Consider the following 17,130-nt stretch of genomic DNA (forward strand, 5'->3'; position numbering starts at 1 on the left):
TGGTTTTCGGCAAAGAATCGTTTTCGATGTCGAGCCAATCTGCCTCGACCCGGAATGTGGCGGGTACAGCCCCGCGGACAACCCGCTGGGCCACCGATTTTTCGACTCTTAACCCCGGTGATCCGCAGGACAAACGACTTTCCGGCCGCGAATAAATTCTCGACGGCCGTTCCCGTGCGCCCGTGCGCCGGGCGCGGTGAACAATCCGAAAATAAAAATAACGAGCAACGAGTTATGCGGCCCCGGGGCGAACGAAAGGCCCGGGCAATAATTGAACTACAAACACACGGGGCCCCCATTGTTGTGGTTCGTCCGGGTTTCTGCCCCGAAGGGCACGCCTCGCGATGACATTTCCTATCGCGGGGACACCCACTCCTCGCCGATCTGCAGGTGTGTCCTTCTGTCTCTTCGTCAAAACGCAAAACAGTATCGGATCAAAGATGTCTTGTGTATGCCATTGTGTTCCGGGAGAGACGCACCACATTTTGTTTTTTGATTAATAAAAATTTTACTGAAAATAGTTGGAAGAATAGACAGGCATAGTTCAAGTGTTTATTTTAAAAAAATATGAAAAGAAAAAGTGAGTTTCTCCCTAGGGCCTGGGGTTAGATGCACTCCTTTCGTTTATACCTTCTTCTCTCTACTCGTATTCTTTTTTTTTTCTCTACCACATATTACACAAAGGAGAATACATAGTACATGTTTCATGGAGCCATTTGAAGCATTCTAAACAAGAAATCCAATCTACTTTAGGTGTGGTTGAATAATAATCTTCTAAACTTTCAATACAATAATTATTAGAATCTACTAGCCAGTCGTTTTTGTCAAAAATGGAACATCTCCTTTTTAATTACCTAATTACAGAGCCACGAATACAAATTCGTTAATCTTAATTAATTATACTGTAAGATGTTAACAAATAGCATGGCAAAGAACAAGTCACAGGTTTAATTTATCGCTTTTTACTTAATTAAAAAAGAAGGTGCTTCATTTTTTATAAAAACGACTGCCCGGTACAAAAAATGTTGTCAAAACACGATGAAAAATCGTAAAAGAGAATTTGTACTGGCATTTCTACTGGCCAGTTACAAAAATATTTCATCAGAAGTTTGGAGCACTAAGATGTTCTTATGCTTCTGTTACACGTAAATAATATAATACACGTATTCTTCGTTTGGAGATTATTTACAAATGTTAAAATGTCATAAATGATAACGGGAGAACAGTTGAAAATCGTCCAGTATTTCCACAATAAAAAATGGTGCGTCTCACCCTATGGTGCGTCTCTCCCGGAATTGCCCTGCGAAAAATGGAAAGACACCAGGCTAAATTCGAAAAGGTTCGCGATGACATTTTCTATCGCGGTACACCCACTCCTCGCCGATAGGACGAGAGCGCAGGTGTGTCCCTTCCGTTTTCTTTTCGGTCCCGGCCACCGATCCGCTCTTTTCTGCTCCTTTCTGCTCTCCCATGTAGACCACACCGGTCCAGGAATGCATGGCACTTTCTTCGTCTCTTTATGGAAACGCGAGAAGTGTGCGAATCGGTTCCTCGGCGTTCCATGGTCCGAGTCACACCGAACAGAGAAAGGTGCAAGCTGGAGGGAGCACGGTGAAGAGAGAAGGGAATTCTTGTGTACGGTTCGCGAGGCGGACCGCACCTGCACGATTCCTATTCCTTACATGCAATATCACTGTCTCCCCGTGATTACGGCGTACGCGAGAGCTTACCGGGAACAGAACGCACCTGATTGTGTTCAGGTGAACTCCCCTCGGCGCGGCGCGCACGCAGAAAACGCGCCACGCTACTTATCATATCGCGGGCCCGTCATTAATCTCCGCTTGGTCGACGCACGGTGACTATGGATGCCTTCGAACGAGCCGTGTTTCGAAGCATCTCCGGTGGATCCGCTTCATTTTGCGATCGGACGTGCGGATTTTATCAACAACGACGAACAACGAAACACGGAGTGGAAATCAGATGATGCGCAAGACGTTATTAAACTTCTGTATCGCTGCACTCGTCTTAAACCACCAAGTCTCTATTTGCACAAGCCATCATTCATTCTCATTTAAGATGTCGTTTCAATCAAGGCATTGGAAAATTTTTTTCCGTGGCAAAATTCGCCATGACTTGAAAACTGCAGATTCCCCTGTACAATAACCCTGTAGGACATGTAAAGTTTGGGGGGGGGGAGACTTCCACAGGACCTCGAAGTGATAGTAATCACTAGCCTAAGGATCTCCATGCAAAATAAAAATTGTTTGCATTAATTATAAACTGCAAAGAAAATTGTTTGACCTTACTGATTTACATTACATCCGTTTGCATAATTTGACGGTATGTAACAGCAATTGCAGTATCTCCTAGCTCTTCTACATAAGCTGCATATGGGAACACAATTGAGTTATACAATGTTTTAGCAAATTCTGGAATAAAAGAGAGAAAAATGTCGGACCGTAAGAGGATAAAATGGAATAACGGCGGAACCATTATGAATTCCTACCGCGCCTACCGCCATGCAACTTTGCTACCAGGACGTCAGTCAAGCGTTCTGGTTGCCTGCAGGGGGCGCAGACATTAAGTAGTGACGACGCGACGCGACGGTGAAACTGACCCCAGTAAAAGTGCGTCCCGTTGCACCGATGATTACGAAGATTTAAATACGATTTCGTACTTTTGTCCTCGATGAGCGAGGTCAACGATGACCAGCAATACGGTTCGATCGTGGGACCACATAGACCGGTGGACATAAAGGTAGCCATAAAGAAATCGAACACGACTGTGCTCCGACGGTGGTGACCATTGACTGTTGTGGGCGTCGGGGAATAAACATAAACCTCTCGGGCAGCGGTCGCGCAAAAATCGTCGACAATAGCGGATCCAATCTCTAAGAACAAATAGCTCCAAACTGAGCGCAAGTGTCTCTCCTCTCTGAATTCATTGCGTTAGGTTTCCGCGTGGTTTTATTGCTATTCATGGCCCTTCGATCCTTCAGGTGGCCATTGATACTTTAAACTATCTTTTTACTACGTACTGGACCTTTCTTATTATTCCTCTGTATCGGTGCAAAAGACTTATGTCGTTATCCTTTACGGTCGGTCTCTGTGTCTTTTCACCAGTTATCACACATTTGAGACTACGTGCAATTAACCCCTTGATGTGCGATTTTGATTGTAGCTGATTAGAGACTTCTTTGTTCTTGATAATTCCATAGAAGGAGAACGAAGATTACCAACGATTTGTTCCCTTTTTCTGTTTAAGAAGAGAAATTTTCACTTCGTTCTGACTTTCAAGAAACAACGAATGGGAATTTAAAGATCCACAGTGGGGAAGACATTTTTTTAGAAGTTGGAAAATTTGAATGGTCAAATATTCTCAAGAAATACTTTTTGTAGTACCTGAAGTGTTTTGTTGGAGGGGGTAGGAAAAACCTACCACGGCATCTAATAGAATCTTTCGACTTTTCTGAAGGCTGCGGTTTTCTGCGACCCTCGATAATAGAATATCGAGAGCCGAGTGTGCTCATAGTTCGAAGGAGGATTCCTTAACACTCCGCTTGATTCATGGCGCGGTCATACTCTTGAAATCGTAAGAAGTGACGCGTCCTGGGAGGGACACCGGGTTCCTGTCAGGGATTACCAACCAAAGGATCCTCTTACCAACTGCCGACCAATCCATAGGTTCGCAGCGGTGGATATATCTCGAGCGGACCGTGAATACGAGTCATGCTACGCTCGTAAAAAGGTGAGCCGGTGACAACCACTATGACGTGAAATTTACGACGCCGAGGTCGTAGCCCAGGTCGAATCGTGAACACCGCCGGACAAGTTGTCGTTGACGTTAGCAAAAACGTCCCCTAGTGCAGTTTCACCTATGGCTCGTGCGTTTATCATCGAAATGGACACCGAATAGTCCGCGTCCATTTCGACGGCTCCGTTTTGCCCAACTCAAAATTGATAATTCTCTAAATTCTTAAAAATAAGAAAAATCCATTCATTAACAATTTTCTTGTACAGGAAGCCAGCCTTTGAAGAAAATGAAGACAATGATATTAACGCGTGAATGAGTTAAAACTCGAAGAACGTAGCAGGATCGATTCTCTCCCCCGATTCGAGTAACTCGAAGCGTAAATGGTCCCGCTGCAGCGCCTGCCGCCATAACAGGCAGGTCCGGGCGTCGAAGTTAGGGTTCGGCCGTCGAATTAAGGAGACGTTGATAGCGGCGGGTTAATATAATAGCCGCGTCTCGCGAGATTAAGACACTTTTAAGATGGATGATGTGACAAAGCTTTGATTTATGGTCCCGCCGTAATCGAGTCGGGAAGTGATAATAATTCGTTAGTGTTCCCGTCGCCAACACCGGTTCACACAACCGTCCGTGACGATATTAATGTGACCAAGCCTTCCGCCGTATCCAACACCAACACACGCTCCCTGGACCGTCGCGTTTCTCATTAATATTTCAATTACCGGCTCCCATTTACGATCGAACGGGGCGTCGCGTCGGTTGTGTGAGTATAATGAACGGTAACTTTGTCATTGTGCCCGACGACATCTCGGTCAACCGTGCAGGCAGCATTCCTATCAAAATTCCGGAATAGATTTACCATAATAAAATGATTATCATTAATGTCCCTTTTATGACGGCGCAATCTACCGCGACGAGTTCTACACAGAAGGGATTTCAGCGTTTTGCGGCTTCATCAGTTCGAGCATTCGATCGGGGTCTGGCTCGCATAATGCCTGGGTATTACGGACGTAATGTGTGTTTACGACTGCGTATAATGCAAAATCAACGTCGCGGTGCGGCGCGGCGGCCCGAGCGCCGGGGCGACAGTAGAAACGGCGACTCACAGTTCAATTGTGCGGGTCGATCGACTATTATTTATTGCTAAACGATCCCCTTGTTTTCCGCGGTTCTCGATCGAGCATCTGAGCAATTTTTCATCGGTGTTGCGTCAGGATCTGCGGCGTGAACGATTCGCAATTAATCCTTGCATTCCGCAAGAGTCAGCGGCTGATTAACCCTTGTGCATCATTCAGATTTTTATTGGCCGGCATTAGCATAATTTTTATTAGAAAATATCACTATAATTAGCGACTGCTGATTTTATGCGCTTGTGACAAAAACGAGCAGGTGATATACAAAACGGTGAAGACATCAAATGAACTTGGGGTTATTGCTGTGTTATTATCAGCTCGTTAAAATTGATGAAGAAAGATGCAATTTTCTACTTGGCCCACATGTCTTGCAATCGTTGTAACAAATTTTACGCGATGGCGAGAGGAAAGTCGTATCGCATTTTTCGAGGAATTGTTCCATAGGAATGTCGATGAAAAAGTTGTTGAAGGTCGGGTTTTCGGGCGAACATGCCCGGACCGATGAGGGAAGGGTTAAGTATCGCGCTAAACCGCGCGGAGATCGGGCGAGCGATCGAAATTAATTTCAATGGGGAGTGTTTTATGGCCCGCTGCGTTTCGAGAGTTATTTGAAGTCGCTTCGTACGGTTTCGAAAGTGCTGGCGTCCGGAATTTAAGGATCCTTCACGGCCGAAGGAAACCTTAAACTCACTTCTCCAGCCCCCATGCGATATTTTAAGGTTCGCGGGTTTTTTTCATGGCGACGCGACATCAGGAACCATAACCCCTTGACCCGTTGAACGCGCCGGAGGATAAATCGTCCTGAGACGGCGTGGTGAGGGGGGAGTGGGGAGCCGCGAAGAAAATTCGAGGGGGCCCGGTCGTCCGGGATGAGTTTTTTGTCCCCCGTGTCGGGTGCAGGTCCGCGTTTAATCGCCTACCCGCGTAATTAATTGGCCGCGGTAACGAAGCGCTCGCGCGGCAGAGGCCTTCGAGAGTCTCGAGAGCCGGCGGAATTACAAACATTTATCATCTATTAATTAAGCGATTAGTCCGGCGTCGCTAACGAGAGCCTAGCGTGTGATGGGAATTTCTTTGGCTCGCGTCTAATGCCGCCGGGTAATTTCTATCTCCCGCGGACACCGGGACCGGGACCGGGACCGAGGCAATCGAGATAATCGGATTCTAATTCGGTTCATTATAAATGTGGATAGATTACGGCGCGGTTTCTCCATTACCGCGCGATCTGTTACACGTTACTTCGCGCCGTGAGCCGGGCCACAGATCAAACCTTTGTAGTAATTATCCCAGGGGGAACGTCACCGGTCAATTATTCTATGTCGCGTGTTTCACAACGAGGGGGATTCGTCGATTCTTCAATCGGACACTTTCGTTTGGAATCGAACGGTTTACGATCCCGGCCGGATCGAGCATCTACAAACCCTCGTCCTCGGATAACGCGGGCCCGTCCGCCCAAAAGGGAACGACGATCGTTACAGTTTACGTTTGTACGCGTATCGAAATGGGGATGCGTGGGCGGCAAAGAGAAAAGACGCGGGTAGATTCGCGAGAATGTACGACGCGTTACCGTACTCGCGCAGGTTCATAGACGCAACCATTCGGTGGTCGAAAAATCGAACGGACCAGCTAATGAAAATGTGCTATGAAACCGTCAGGTGAGCCGTTTGTGAGTCCGAAATTTGTCTTACATAACTGACATTACGTTACGCTTACATTACGACAAAAATGAACAATCGAAACTAATACATAGACAGATTAAAAGAATTTAAGAATGGCAATATAGCATTTACGAAGATATCGTAACAAGAAAAAATCTTTGGCTAATGTTTCTTACAGTCAATGTAAAATAGTTTTATTTTACATAAAGATCCGTAGTCCGTTCGTAACAGTGACTTGGAATGAAAATTTGTCACAACCGTTCCAAGAAGCGAACCCGACGTCGCGACAGTTTGCAAGCTCAGGACACCGGAAGGAGTCGTGGCAGCGCGACGGAACGAAAACGAAGCTCACCGGGGGAAATTTGTGTCCGTGTTACTCTTCCCCTTTTCTCGAGTTCTTTTCGGACGAGCGTGGGTGCATCATGTTCTGGTTTCGCAAGCCACCCGTCGCAATTGTCCGGTGACGCGCCGCCCCCACGATTTTCTCTCGTGTAGCCGCGGGAGGAACCCCAAGAGGCCCGGAGCGAGCTCTATGAGGAACATTATAGCGTAGAATTTCGCGTAGGTTGCATCGTGTCGCCTGTGAAGCGTGGCGCCACCGTGGCGGGACAATCCGCGTTACACCGATGCCACGCGCTCGTTTTACAACCGGCGAGACACGGGGATACACTTCTACGTGTTACAGTTCCACGTGGGGCGCGTTTATCAAACGGTTGCGCAACTGTTGTCGCGAAATTGATCGCGCGGAATACTCCGTTACAGGCCCCATTATTCCATTCTTCCCCGAGCGTGGGTCGTAGAAGCCCGTCTCTCTCTTTCTCTCTCTCTCATTCTCTCTCTCTCTCTCTCTCTCTCTCTCTCTCTCTCTCTCTCTCTCTCTCTCTCTCTCGGCTTCGAGTCTCTGTTGGCTCCGGCCCCTCGATTCAGTAATTGCGGGCAACAGTATTTTTCATCTGGGGTCCAGGGCCCCGGATCAATGCTCCCCGATCGGATCGAGCCCGGCCCATGCCCGATTCAGACATGATAAAATTATCAGAAAGAAAGATGACGGCGATTTCGTCGATAATGAACAACGATGAGGTACCGTTGTAACAGCGCCATAGCCGGGCACTGAGGTGAGGGTGCCGTGATCGTGATCGATGTAGATCATTTCCTCCATCTATCCACGGCAATCCTTGCTAGTCTGGTATGTCTCCGACGGTGTGTACGTATACATACAGACGCGTACGGAGTGTTCGTGTACGAGTTTATATACGTGCATTACTAGCCGGTCGAACGCGATCCGTTTCCGGGTCACGGCATGGCAGGTTGACGCCGGAGGTGGCTATAGTCCTGCTGTCCCTAACCGATATCGAGAGAGAGAGAGAGAGAGAGAGTCAGGCATCGATTAGCATTGGTTCCTGGATTATCGTGATTGGCTCGCGGAATGATTTGCAACGGAGAACGCGAAAAGGCGGAGGGGGTTTACGTTTGTGCTTGTCGCATGACCGGTCACAGGATTCTACGTCACCCGAGGTAGAATCCGTAGGACAGAACCGGAATAGATTTCAGATCACGGTTTTATCCCCGCCGACTGTTGAATATTGTCCGACTTTTATAGCTCCGGCACGTCGACACGGAGTTTTACACACCGCGGTGCAGCGCAACGCGCGTCCATTGTGTTCCCACATACATTAAGACGGTTATCCAGTTTGCCGGGGCTGCGCCATAGAGGATATACGAAAAATGAAATTAGAAAGGAGCGCAGCGCCGAATAAATAACTTTCTCGGCCCCGTATATGTTCCCTTTTGTTGACCATACAATAAGACCTGCGCCAAACCAGGCCTTAATTGCGCAGAAACGGTTTCTCGTGAACCAATAAAGACACCTGCGAGCCACGAGAACCGCGGCTACAAGCTATCCGAGTCTTCCAGATTACGTAACGATCCATGCCTAACCGAGTGTGGGACTCGCTGTCTTTCAAGCTGTAGCAGCACGCCGAGGGAGACAGAGAAAGAGAGAGAGTGAGAGAGATAGAGAGCCCGTAGATTCAAATCTCTCCTCGACGAGCAAAATCGTATAAACTGCGAAGATACGATCTACAATCGGCCACGCCTCGGGAGAAGACCGAACTCTCCGGGTTTACCGTATACGTCGGATACGGTTTTTGACGTATCCGAGCTGCGATTAGCATAAGGCGCGTCCCGTGGGCTTATCGGGAGTCGATACCGCGTTTATTTTCCGTATAAACATGCCGAATAACGGAAGCCATCACTCTACACCGACGTAGACAATAGTACTGCCGCGACGGAACGATTCCTTATAAGATCCGACAGTCCCCTGCTCGCATATCTTCGCGACCACCACGTCGTATGAAATCTGCATTTTAAATCGACCATCGAATTCCCCTCTAAACAATAGCCAAATAAACATTCGGTAACAAATGGAAAACTTTGAAGACTACCCTTTAAATGCCAATACTGATTTCGACTAGCCGATGGCAAAATTTATTTACATACACCAACCGTATTTTCTCAGACACGTTATCATCCAAACATCTTCTTGTTAAACTTTCCTACATCTCTAAAATTCAAAATTAACCTAACGACATTATCTGCAATCCCTTACAGTATCTTTAATGGCCAAGGTACCGACTGTAGGTCATCTGAAGAACAATCACTCAGCTGGTAAAGAATCATGAGATGATAAAGAAGGAATCTGGTAACCAATCATTGCAAATGAAGAGAACTATAGTACCAAGTGCTCACAACGTTTCCATACTCGTTTCAGAGTCCCCCCACAGATGGACCACCATAAGGATTTGCTACCTCACGTGCGGGCCATTGTAGAAAAGGGATTCAAACAAGGACCAGAAGAAACACTAAAGTGCACGTACTCGGCGGGATCACAGTGAGCTAGTCTAACCGTTTAAAATTCTCTACCTCGTTCCCTCTCTTGTTCCATGAATCGGTAACGCCACCGGTATTATTTTTAATTGAAAACTGGTCGTTCAACGAATTGTGACAGTGGTCGGCCATTTTGAAGCTGCACACAGGCAATCGATCCGGCGTGTATGAGAGGCAAATAAAGTGAAATGTCTGTGCTGCGAGGTGTATTATCTCCTGGTTGTAGCAGGTGAGAAAACGTGCATTCCATCGAGCACACGTGAGCGTTATATTTTTTCTTAAAATACAATTACGAGATAGTTGACAGCTATCGATTCAGGAACACCGGCATGGTCTCGAGAATAAAACGGAGTCCCTCGGTAGAATATGTTTCCTCGTTGAAACTTTTTCAAGGGTAACAAGTGGATATCGAGGAATGATGTAAGACAGTGTCTAACTCTAGCATTGACTTTCTCCAATTCTTTTAAGGAGATACCACCACGGTTAGGTGTGGGTGTAGCAGCGTGCGTGTTCGTATGACAGAGCAAACAGAAGGTGAGGTCATATATCCATCGCTGCAGGTGGTTCCTCCTCCATTCACACTGCACAAGCGTGCAATCGAGTGTGCACCTTCTTCTCAGGGAATACCGGCTCCAGTGTTTTCTCGCGCACGATCATGATCGATCAAACGCCGCTCAGCAAATGCTTCGCGCTGCTCGTCCTAGTTTTCGCGGTCACTGCCATCCCTACCAATTACTCGGACATTGATCTGCCGGATGATCACATCAAGTATTACTTCAACTCTTTTCCCACGCTCGCTGAACAGTGCCGCAACGACACCGCCTGCCCCTACAAGGTAATTAACCATTTATCGCATACCGTAATCTTCCGATTTCTGTGAAAATTTCTGCACCGAAACTGCGCTTATAGCGAAGGGCACTATTCGACCTCTTGTCGCTCGAGGACGTAGAAAAGGGTAGTGTATAAATAACACGTTGATATCAGCGTGTCCGTGAGGCAATACGCTGAGAAGACCTGTTTTTATTTTGTATTATTTTCTTATGATAGTTTCACTGGATACATTCGTGACATTTTTCTGATTGAAACGACTCCAAACGCGGCACAGTTTGGATCGACTCGTTTAATTCGCAATACATTAAAAACTCGATTATCCGAACTTCTCGGAAGAACATGATTAATTAATTTGTACAAGGAACCGTGTTGTATATCAATCTTTTTCGATTCAAGTGTTTAATTATAAAATCGCATTCGCATAGTTCAGATATCATCGGTTCGGATAATCGAGGTTCTATTAAATTAAGTAAACATGCTTCGAATTATGTCATGTTTGGCCTCATTTTAATCAGAAAAATGTAATAAATATTCCAGTAAAAGTTTCATTAAAAAATAATTAAACACAAAAATGTTTAATTGTAACTTCTACATTATGGCTAGATTACGAACTTGATGTATTTATGATAAAAAAGAATAGGTTAAATACAAAACTAGAAAAACGTTATAAGAATTTAAGGATATTGTTGCATTATTTTTGACTTTGTAAGATGATTAAAAAGAGAAAATACAGTTTTTATTTTACATAAAAATGCGCAGTCTAGTTACGACTCTCGCAAAACGTTGTAAATAGTGCGTGCGAGCAGGAGACTTTCTCAGGACTACTTATCGAATGTTTCTGTATAATTGGAGGATACACTTCACCGTCCCAACGTCTAACGCGATTTCACATAATTAACAAAGAATTTCTGTTGGAAAAACATTTTGTCGAACTTAGGACAGTCTAGACACGAAAGCTTGCTGGGGTTACGAGTTGGATTGCAAGCACAAAGATTCGTTTTCGGCTGCTCGGTGTCCAGGTGATCACAAAGGATGGGTGACCTCGAAGAAGGCACAATTAGAGACATTTTATGCTCAAGGCGATTTCGGCTACGTTCGTGATCAGCGGAAAGAGATGTCGATCTTTTGCGAGCCATTATTTCTCGTGAGTTTAATTTAAAAATATTAATAACACGATAAAAATTTAATTTTGATTGACATAAGGGTTTTCTTTAAAGGACGATTCATCTCTAGAATGCTCGGAGCACATGAGATTTTGTAGAGCGAGGAATATAATGATCAATTTTACGGATTTGCTCGAAAGAAAGGATCCTATTCGATACAAAATGGACGTTTTAAGCGAGGGTCAAATCGGCGGATACTGCACGTAAGTGAGACAAACGAGAATCCTAAGAAGAAATTTTACATTTCGTTTAATCATGCAGATTGAACGAGAAAAGACTGGAAGCTAACGCGGATCACATAAGTCCTCTGCAATCGTGGGGACCAGAATTAAGAAACTTCCGGAAGCTACATCGACCGCCGATCGTCAACAACGACTGTGATATAGTGATCGAGAAGCCCACGTACATTATGAAGATTGACGCCAGTAAGTGGAATAATTTACGAAACGGTGAATTACGCGAGCGTGGTCACAAAAAATTTTCACGTCCGTTCATCTGTTGAAGTACGTTTGTTTCAGTAGTAAACATGTACCATCACTTTTGCGACTTTTTCAATTTGTACGCATCATTGCACGTAAACCTCTCGCACCCCGCCGCCTTCAGCACTGATAATCACATAATGATCTGGGAAAGCTATAGGTAATTGACACCGACCTAATAAAAATACCGAGAGGCATTAGACAGTAATAAGTTCTATCGCACTTTCAGCTACCGGTCTGCGTTCCAAGACACCTTCGAGGCTTTCACGAGAAACCCGCTGTGGGATTTAAAAACGTTCCGAGGAGAAACCGTCTGCTTCAAGAACCTCGTGTTCCCGTTACTACCTCGCATGATCTTCGGCCTCTATTACAACACGCCTCTTGTATTATGATCTATTTTAATCCACGAAATTCGAGATTAGAATATTTTGCTAAAGAACAAAATATTTTAGATCTACGGCTGTGAACAGAGCGGATTGTTCAAAGCGTTCGGCGACCATGTGTTGCACAGACTCCGTATACCTCTTCACGAAAGAAAGAACCAAAGGATACGTGTCACTCTGCTCAGCAGAGACACGCAATATAGGAGAATTTTGAATGAAGACGAACTGGTGAAAGCGCTGAAGCAGAATCCCGAATATAAAGTCAAAAAAGTAATTTTGAAAATATCGACAAATTTTTGTTAGAATTTCGAAGGGAACATCAAACGATTCTCCGTTTTTCAATACATTACTGGAACATACAGGTCTAAGAACAGGACTAAAATTAAATGACCAATTAAAATCACAAACGCTATTATTTCAGGTAGTATACAATAAAAAAGTTCCATTCAAGAAGCAACTAGAGATTACGAGGAACTCTGACATCTTCATTGGAATTCACGGAGCTGGCTTGTCGCATTTAATGTTCTTACCATACTGGGCAGCTGTGTTTGAAATGTACGTACCACTTATTTAATCCCTCATTATCTTTCGACTTATGAATGACTATGATTTAGATACAACTGCGAGGATCCAGGATGTTACAAGGATCTAGCCCGATTGCGCGGCGTGAAGTACTTCACGTGGGAAAATACGTCGAAATTGGTGCAACAAGATCCCGTAAGCGATCATTTCGATTTTAATACCACAAACAAGGGCTGAAGTTCATGATTATTAAAAAAGAATAATTTATATATTACAGGGAACGCACCCTGACGGAGGAGCCCACGCGAAATTCACGAATTACAGTTTCGACGTTAACGAGTTCCTCCGTATAGTAGCCCAAGCCAGGGATCACGTGAGAACTCATAGTGAGTTCAAGAATTTCATGAGTAAACAAATCCGAAGCAAGAGATCTGACGTGAAGAACGAAAGAAGCGCGAGTAACGTGAGAGTAATCGAAACGCACGAGTCGGAGAAGCAAGCTAAACCGAAGCCTGTCGTTCAATCCAAAGATGAACTATAATGAATTCTTAGACAACGAATTTCCCTAACAACGAATTTTAACATTGGCTAGCGCTACAATTGAACAAACAACTTGTTACCAATTAAGTTACTATTTACTTGTTTTTATACCGATATATGTACATACTTATTTTGATTAAAAAAAAAGAAGACAGAACAAGTATGGAATACAATGTGATATGTCTAATGGCAATGATACAAAACGTTTTGACGCTGTAAGTATATTTGTCCTGCAGATATACAAAAATTCCCTGACATTTAATTAGTATAAAAGAATTACAATTTAATCTGTATCTGCTTCCTGTACAGGAATAATACTGATAGTATGTTTAGAGCCATGTAAGCGATAAGTATTTGTAGAGCTCTGGACTGACTTACATGCAACGTAGGCACTAGCATGTTAACGCCACCGGTCATCAAGTTTGCTAATAGGAAGAAGAACAGACCGTTATAGTTCACAGCTTCCAATATCTCGATCGTAATCACATTTTTCTCGGATTGTTCGGGCACGCGTTCTCGTTTATTTCTTAGGTCCGCTTTGTGAGTTTTGGTCTTTCGTTCAGTAACATCTGGGTGCGTCATTGCGCGAATTAAAATGTCCGTAATTATCTCTATTAGTAACAATAGCGTAAGAAACATGACGCCCAAGGTGAGTATCCACATGCAATAGCCAGCGTTCGCTAATCGTCGTGACACCTTAAAGTAGGAATCGCAGAACAAGGTGGCCGCACAGGTCTGCGCCGCTATCAACGACAATTTGATGCATAATATCATCGATTCGTTGTAACTCGCGTCCAGACTGTATCCGAATAATTTCATATTGATCGTTTTGTGCGTGTACTGCGTCGAGCTTTGAACGTACGAAATATAGTACGTGGAATGTATCAGTGTGCCCACAGCCACGCCTATCAAATAGAGCCCCACGTAGCCAGGTACAGAGACCATTCCCTCTCTGTTGGCAGACACAAAGTCGTCCCTTGGTTTGTTGCTCAATACCCATTCTTTCAACCCTTTGGTACTTAAAATGTACTCGTGCATCGATAGAATCCAGATGCCTGATAGCAAATAATACTTTGAACTAATTGTGCTGGTTATGGAGCTGGTGAATAGTTTAACAAAGGCAAGCGTTATGAAGAAATTCCAGTGTATACCATACTCCGTTACATGCTTTTGGTATCCGATAAGTTCAATGGCAACAGAACGACCAAAACCCAGTATCAAAAGGGGAATACAGCTCTTTGCGGATTGCTTGATGTTCTTTGATAATGTACAAACGAACCCCATTCTCTGCTTTGGAGCAAAAGCTTTGGCTTCCGGTGCTACTAAGGCATTTGTTAGTACAAATAATCCTACACCAGTGTCCATTAAACTGTATCCAAATACTTCAGTTTTGGCAAACTTACGAGGAAAGATGCGAAAGTCTATGGCTAATATACATATCGATGTTATAATGTTGGTCAGTGCTCTGAAATTTGTTATAAATGGCTTTCTAGCCTGGCTAGGCCTGCTACTGCTACCTGACGAGTTTGGATTAAGTCCAAGTACTAAAACATTAATAATAGATATAGATAGCATGGCGCAGCACACAGTTATAATGTACTCTGACAATACAGTACAACATAAGATGGATGGAATTACAAGAAGTACAAATTCTATCATTACTTTAACATTCCTATGGACAAGATTTCTTAGAAGACCTAGTGTAGTAGTGGTTAGAAGAATACTACATATGTTTGGCATGATCGCGTGCACAACTTCTCTGGCTGTAGTTCCACCATGATTGGAAACGAATGCTTCTTGTTCTTGACGATAAAGGTTTTTGTTCCATACATTTGACATTTTTATCAGAGGAATAATTAGTATTCTCGATACTACGCAACGCCCTGGAAGAAGATATTTTTAATCTGTTGTTGAAATTTTTGACATAAATTGCTCATAATGTATAATATTCAAATTTCGAAGACCTTCAAGAATCAAATATTTTGATAAACTTACTTTAAAATACATAATTTTAATTCATAGTACCCGAACCGGCTTATCATGTCAAGTAAAGTCACAGACGAGATAGAAGATAGACCTAATACCTTGTGGACTTTCATGGCCCAATATTCTGCTATACCGACATGGAAAAAAGAGAGTGCCAGCACAGACGAGGTATAGGCACAGACGAGGTATAGAAGTAGACCAATCACCCAATGTATTTTTCTGTCTCACGTCCGCGGGGCTCTAGAGCCCCTTATCATTTTTGTGTCACATCCTACCGTATCGGTCGGAACTAATATTATGGAACTAGTATCACAGACGAGATATAGGAGTACGCCAGTCACCTTATTATACTGTTTCGTGTCGCACGATATGAAATACCGAGTAATCTTAATTAGAAATCTTAATGAGAATCGAGTATCTTGTATACTTCGAATAATCATGCATAAAAGTTACTTTTACATGCTTTAAGACATGCTCAAGCATGCTTTAAAAGTTACTCTGTATCTCGAGTTCTATAATTTATTTTTACTAAATAATTAGATGGCAAAATGGTCAAGGGAATGCTTGTTGATATCATTACCAAAAGAAATTGTTATAAACATTAAACAGCTAGAAATAACAAATGTATCAATAATCACTATCACGGCGATCGAGATCTACCGAAATTAATTGGGGTGGGAGAGTTGCGCACCGCGTACCGCGCAACTGAACTCGGCGGCCGCGCTCGTTCAGTCAGTCGAGGTCTGGTCGAGGTGCGCACTCAGAAGCGAGCGGAAGTGCTGTGGGACCAGAAGGTCGAATATACACTTTCTGTTTTGGAATTCGTGTTCATTCAACGAACGCGGTCAATTATTATTTCTGTGTTTTTAATTCGAATTTGCGTCGGGCCTTTTCAAAAGTTTCTCTCCTTGAAATTATATTTAAATTTAACAACTTCTCAGCCATTAGCTCGCTGTGATCTTCGTTGGTACGATTTTCGGAATCGAAGATTACACCGATTGCCCGGGTCTCACCACGTGGAGGTTGGCTGTCACGAGACCCGAAGAAGGCCAGATGAGAACTATTACTACTCAACAAAATTAGTTTAAACTATAAATCTCATCGGACCTCCTTTTACATCGATTTCCAGATTTGGCGTTAACCTACATGATGTGACACGTCCATAGCCGGTGATTACCTATAATTTAGTGAAGTTAGAAAGCAAAAAGAAAAAGAATTAACTCAGCCGGCTATGATAGCGTGAGTCCCCTCGGTGGAAGATATTCGATGGCTCTTCTTTCTTCATCTACGCACGCAATTAGGGGCACTAATTAGTGCCTAAATAACGCCTACCTAGATGTGACTTAAGATTCGGTTGGTTTCGAATTCGCACCTACCTAGAGGTGTTTTGAAACCGCACCGGACTTAAAATTCGACTTGTCTGTAATACACACCCACCTAGGAGTGTATCGCCTACTTTTCGTTTACTTATTCATCTACTTTTAATTTGGTTGCTTACCATGGTAGCTTTCGTTTTATCATTTAGGTACCTTTTTCTTGTTTTCATTACTCATTTGCTCGTATACGATTATATCGTTCTTCCTACCTATGATAAATAATATCCTACCTAACGTTTCAATATTTGGCCAATTTTTTATCCATTATTAATCCACAAATGATTATCTTATGATTATGATTACTTAGGTACCTTTATCTTGTTTTGATTACTCATTTGTTCGTATACGATTATATCGTTCTTCCTATCTATGATAAATAATATCCTACCTAACATTTCAATATTTGACCAATTTTTTATCCAT

General features: G+C 43.7%; 2 protein-coding genes across 7 annotated transcripts; one reads left to right on the forward strand and one right to left on the reverse strand.

The window, feature by feature from the left end:
• The first annotated feature begins 9,357 nt into the window (after positions 1 to 9,357).
• Positions 9,358 to 13,495, forward strand: Eogt (EGF-domain O-GlcNAc transferase). Of its 4 annotated transcripts, none has more exons than XM_076788378.1 (12): positions 9,359 to 9,656; positions 9,728 to 9,961; positions 10,048 to 10,262; positions 11,196 to 11,402; positions 11,476 to 11,624; positions 11,683 to 11,846; positions 11,940 to 12,060; positions 12,130 to 12,283; positions 12,353 to 12,553; positions 12,705 to 12,838; positions 12,898 to 13,000; positions 13,083 to 13,495. In XM_076788378.1, exons 2-12 carry the CDS (start codon positions 9,943 to 9,945, stop codon positions 13,344 to 13,346), a joined length of 1,731 nt encoding a protein of 576 aa, XP_076644493.1. In that variant the 5' UTR covers positions 9,359 to 9,656; positions 9,728 to 9,942; the 3' UTR covers positions 13,347 to 13,495. The 4 variants fall into 4 exon arrangements, with proteins under 4 accessions (XP_076644510.1, XP_076644493.1, XP_076644502.1 ...); XM_076788387.1 differs by having other exon boundaries at positions 9,896 to 9,961; XM_076788395.1 differs by having other exon boundaries at positions 9,358 to 9,961; positions 11,943 to 12,060.
• Positions 13,496 to 13,550: 55 nt separating this feature from the next.
• LOC143354376 (uncharacterized) lies at positions 13,551 to 15,418 on the reverse strand. Of its 3 annotated transcripts, none has more exons than XM_076788431.1 (3): positions 15,341 to 15,418; positions 15,043 to 15,228; positions 13,551 to 14,889 (listed from the first exon to the last, which is right to left on the reverse strand). In XM_076788431.1, exons 2-3 carry the CDS (start codon positions 15,182 to 15,184, stop codon positions 13,622 to 13,624), a joined length of 1,410 nt encoding a protein of 469 aa, XP_076644546.1. In that variant the 5' UTR covers positions 15,185 to 15,228; positions 15,341 to 15,418; the 3' UTR covers positions 13,551 to 13,621. The 3 variants fall into 3 exon arrangements, with proteins under 3 accessions (XP_076644546.1, XP_076644537.1, XP_076644529.1); XM_076788422.1 differs by having other exon boundaries at positions 13,551 to 14,667; positions 14,749 to 15,228; XM_076788414.1 differs by having other exon boundaries at positions 13,551 to 15,228.
• Positions 15,419 to 17,130: the final 1,712 nt, after the last annotated feature.

This window comes from Halictus rubicundus, chromosome 1 (genome assembly GCF_050948215.1).
Source record: "Halictus rubicundus isolate RS-2024b chromosome 1, iyHalRubi1_principal, whole genome shotgun sequence".
NCBI lineage: Eukaryota > Metazoa > Arthropoda > Insecta > Hymenoptera > Halictidae > Halictus > Halictus rubicundus.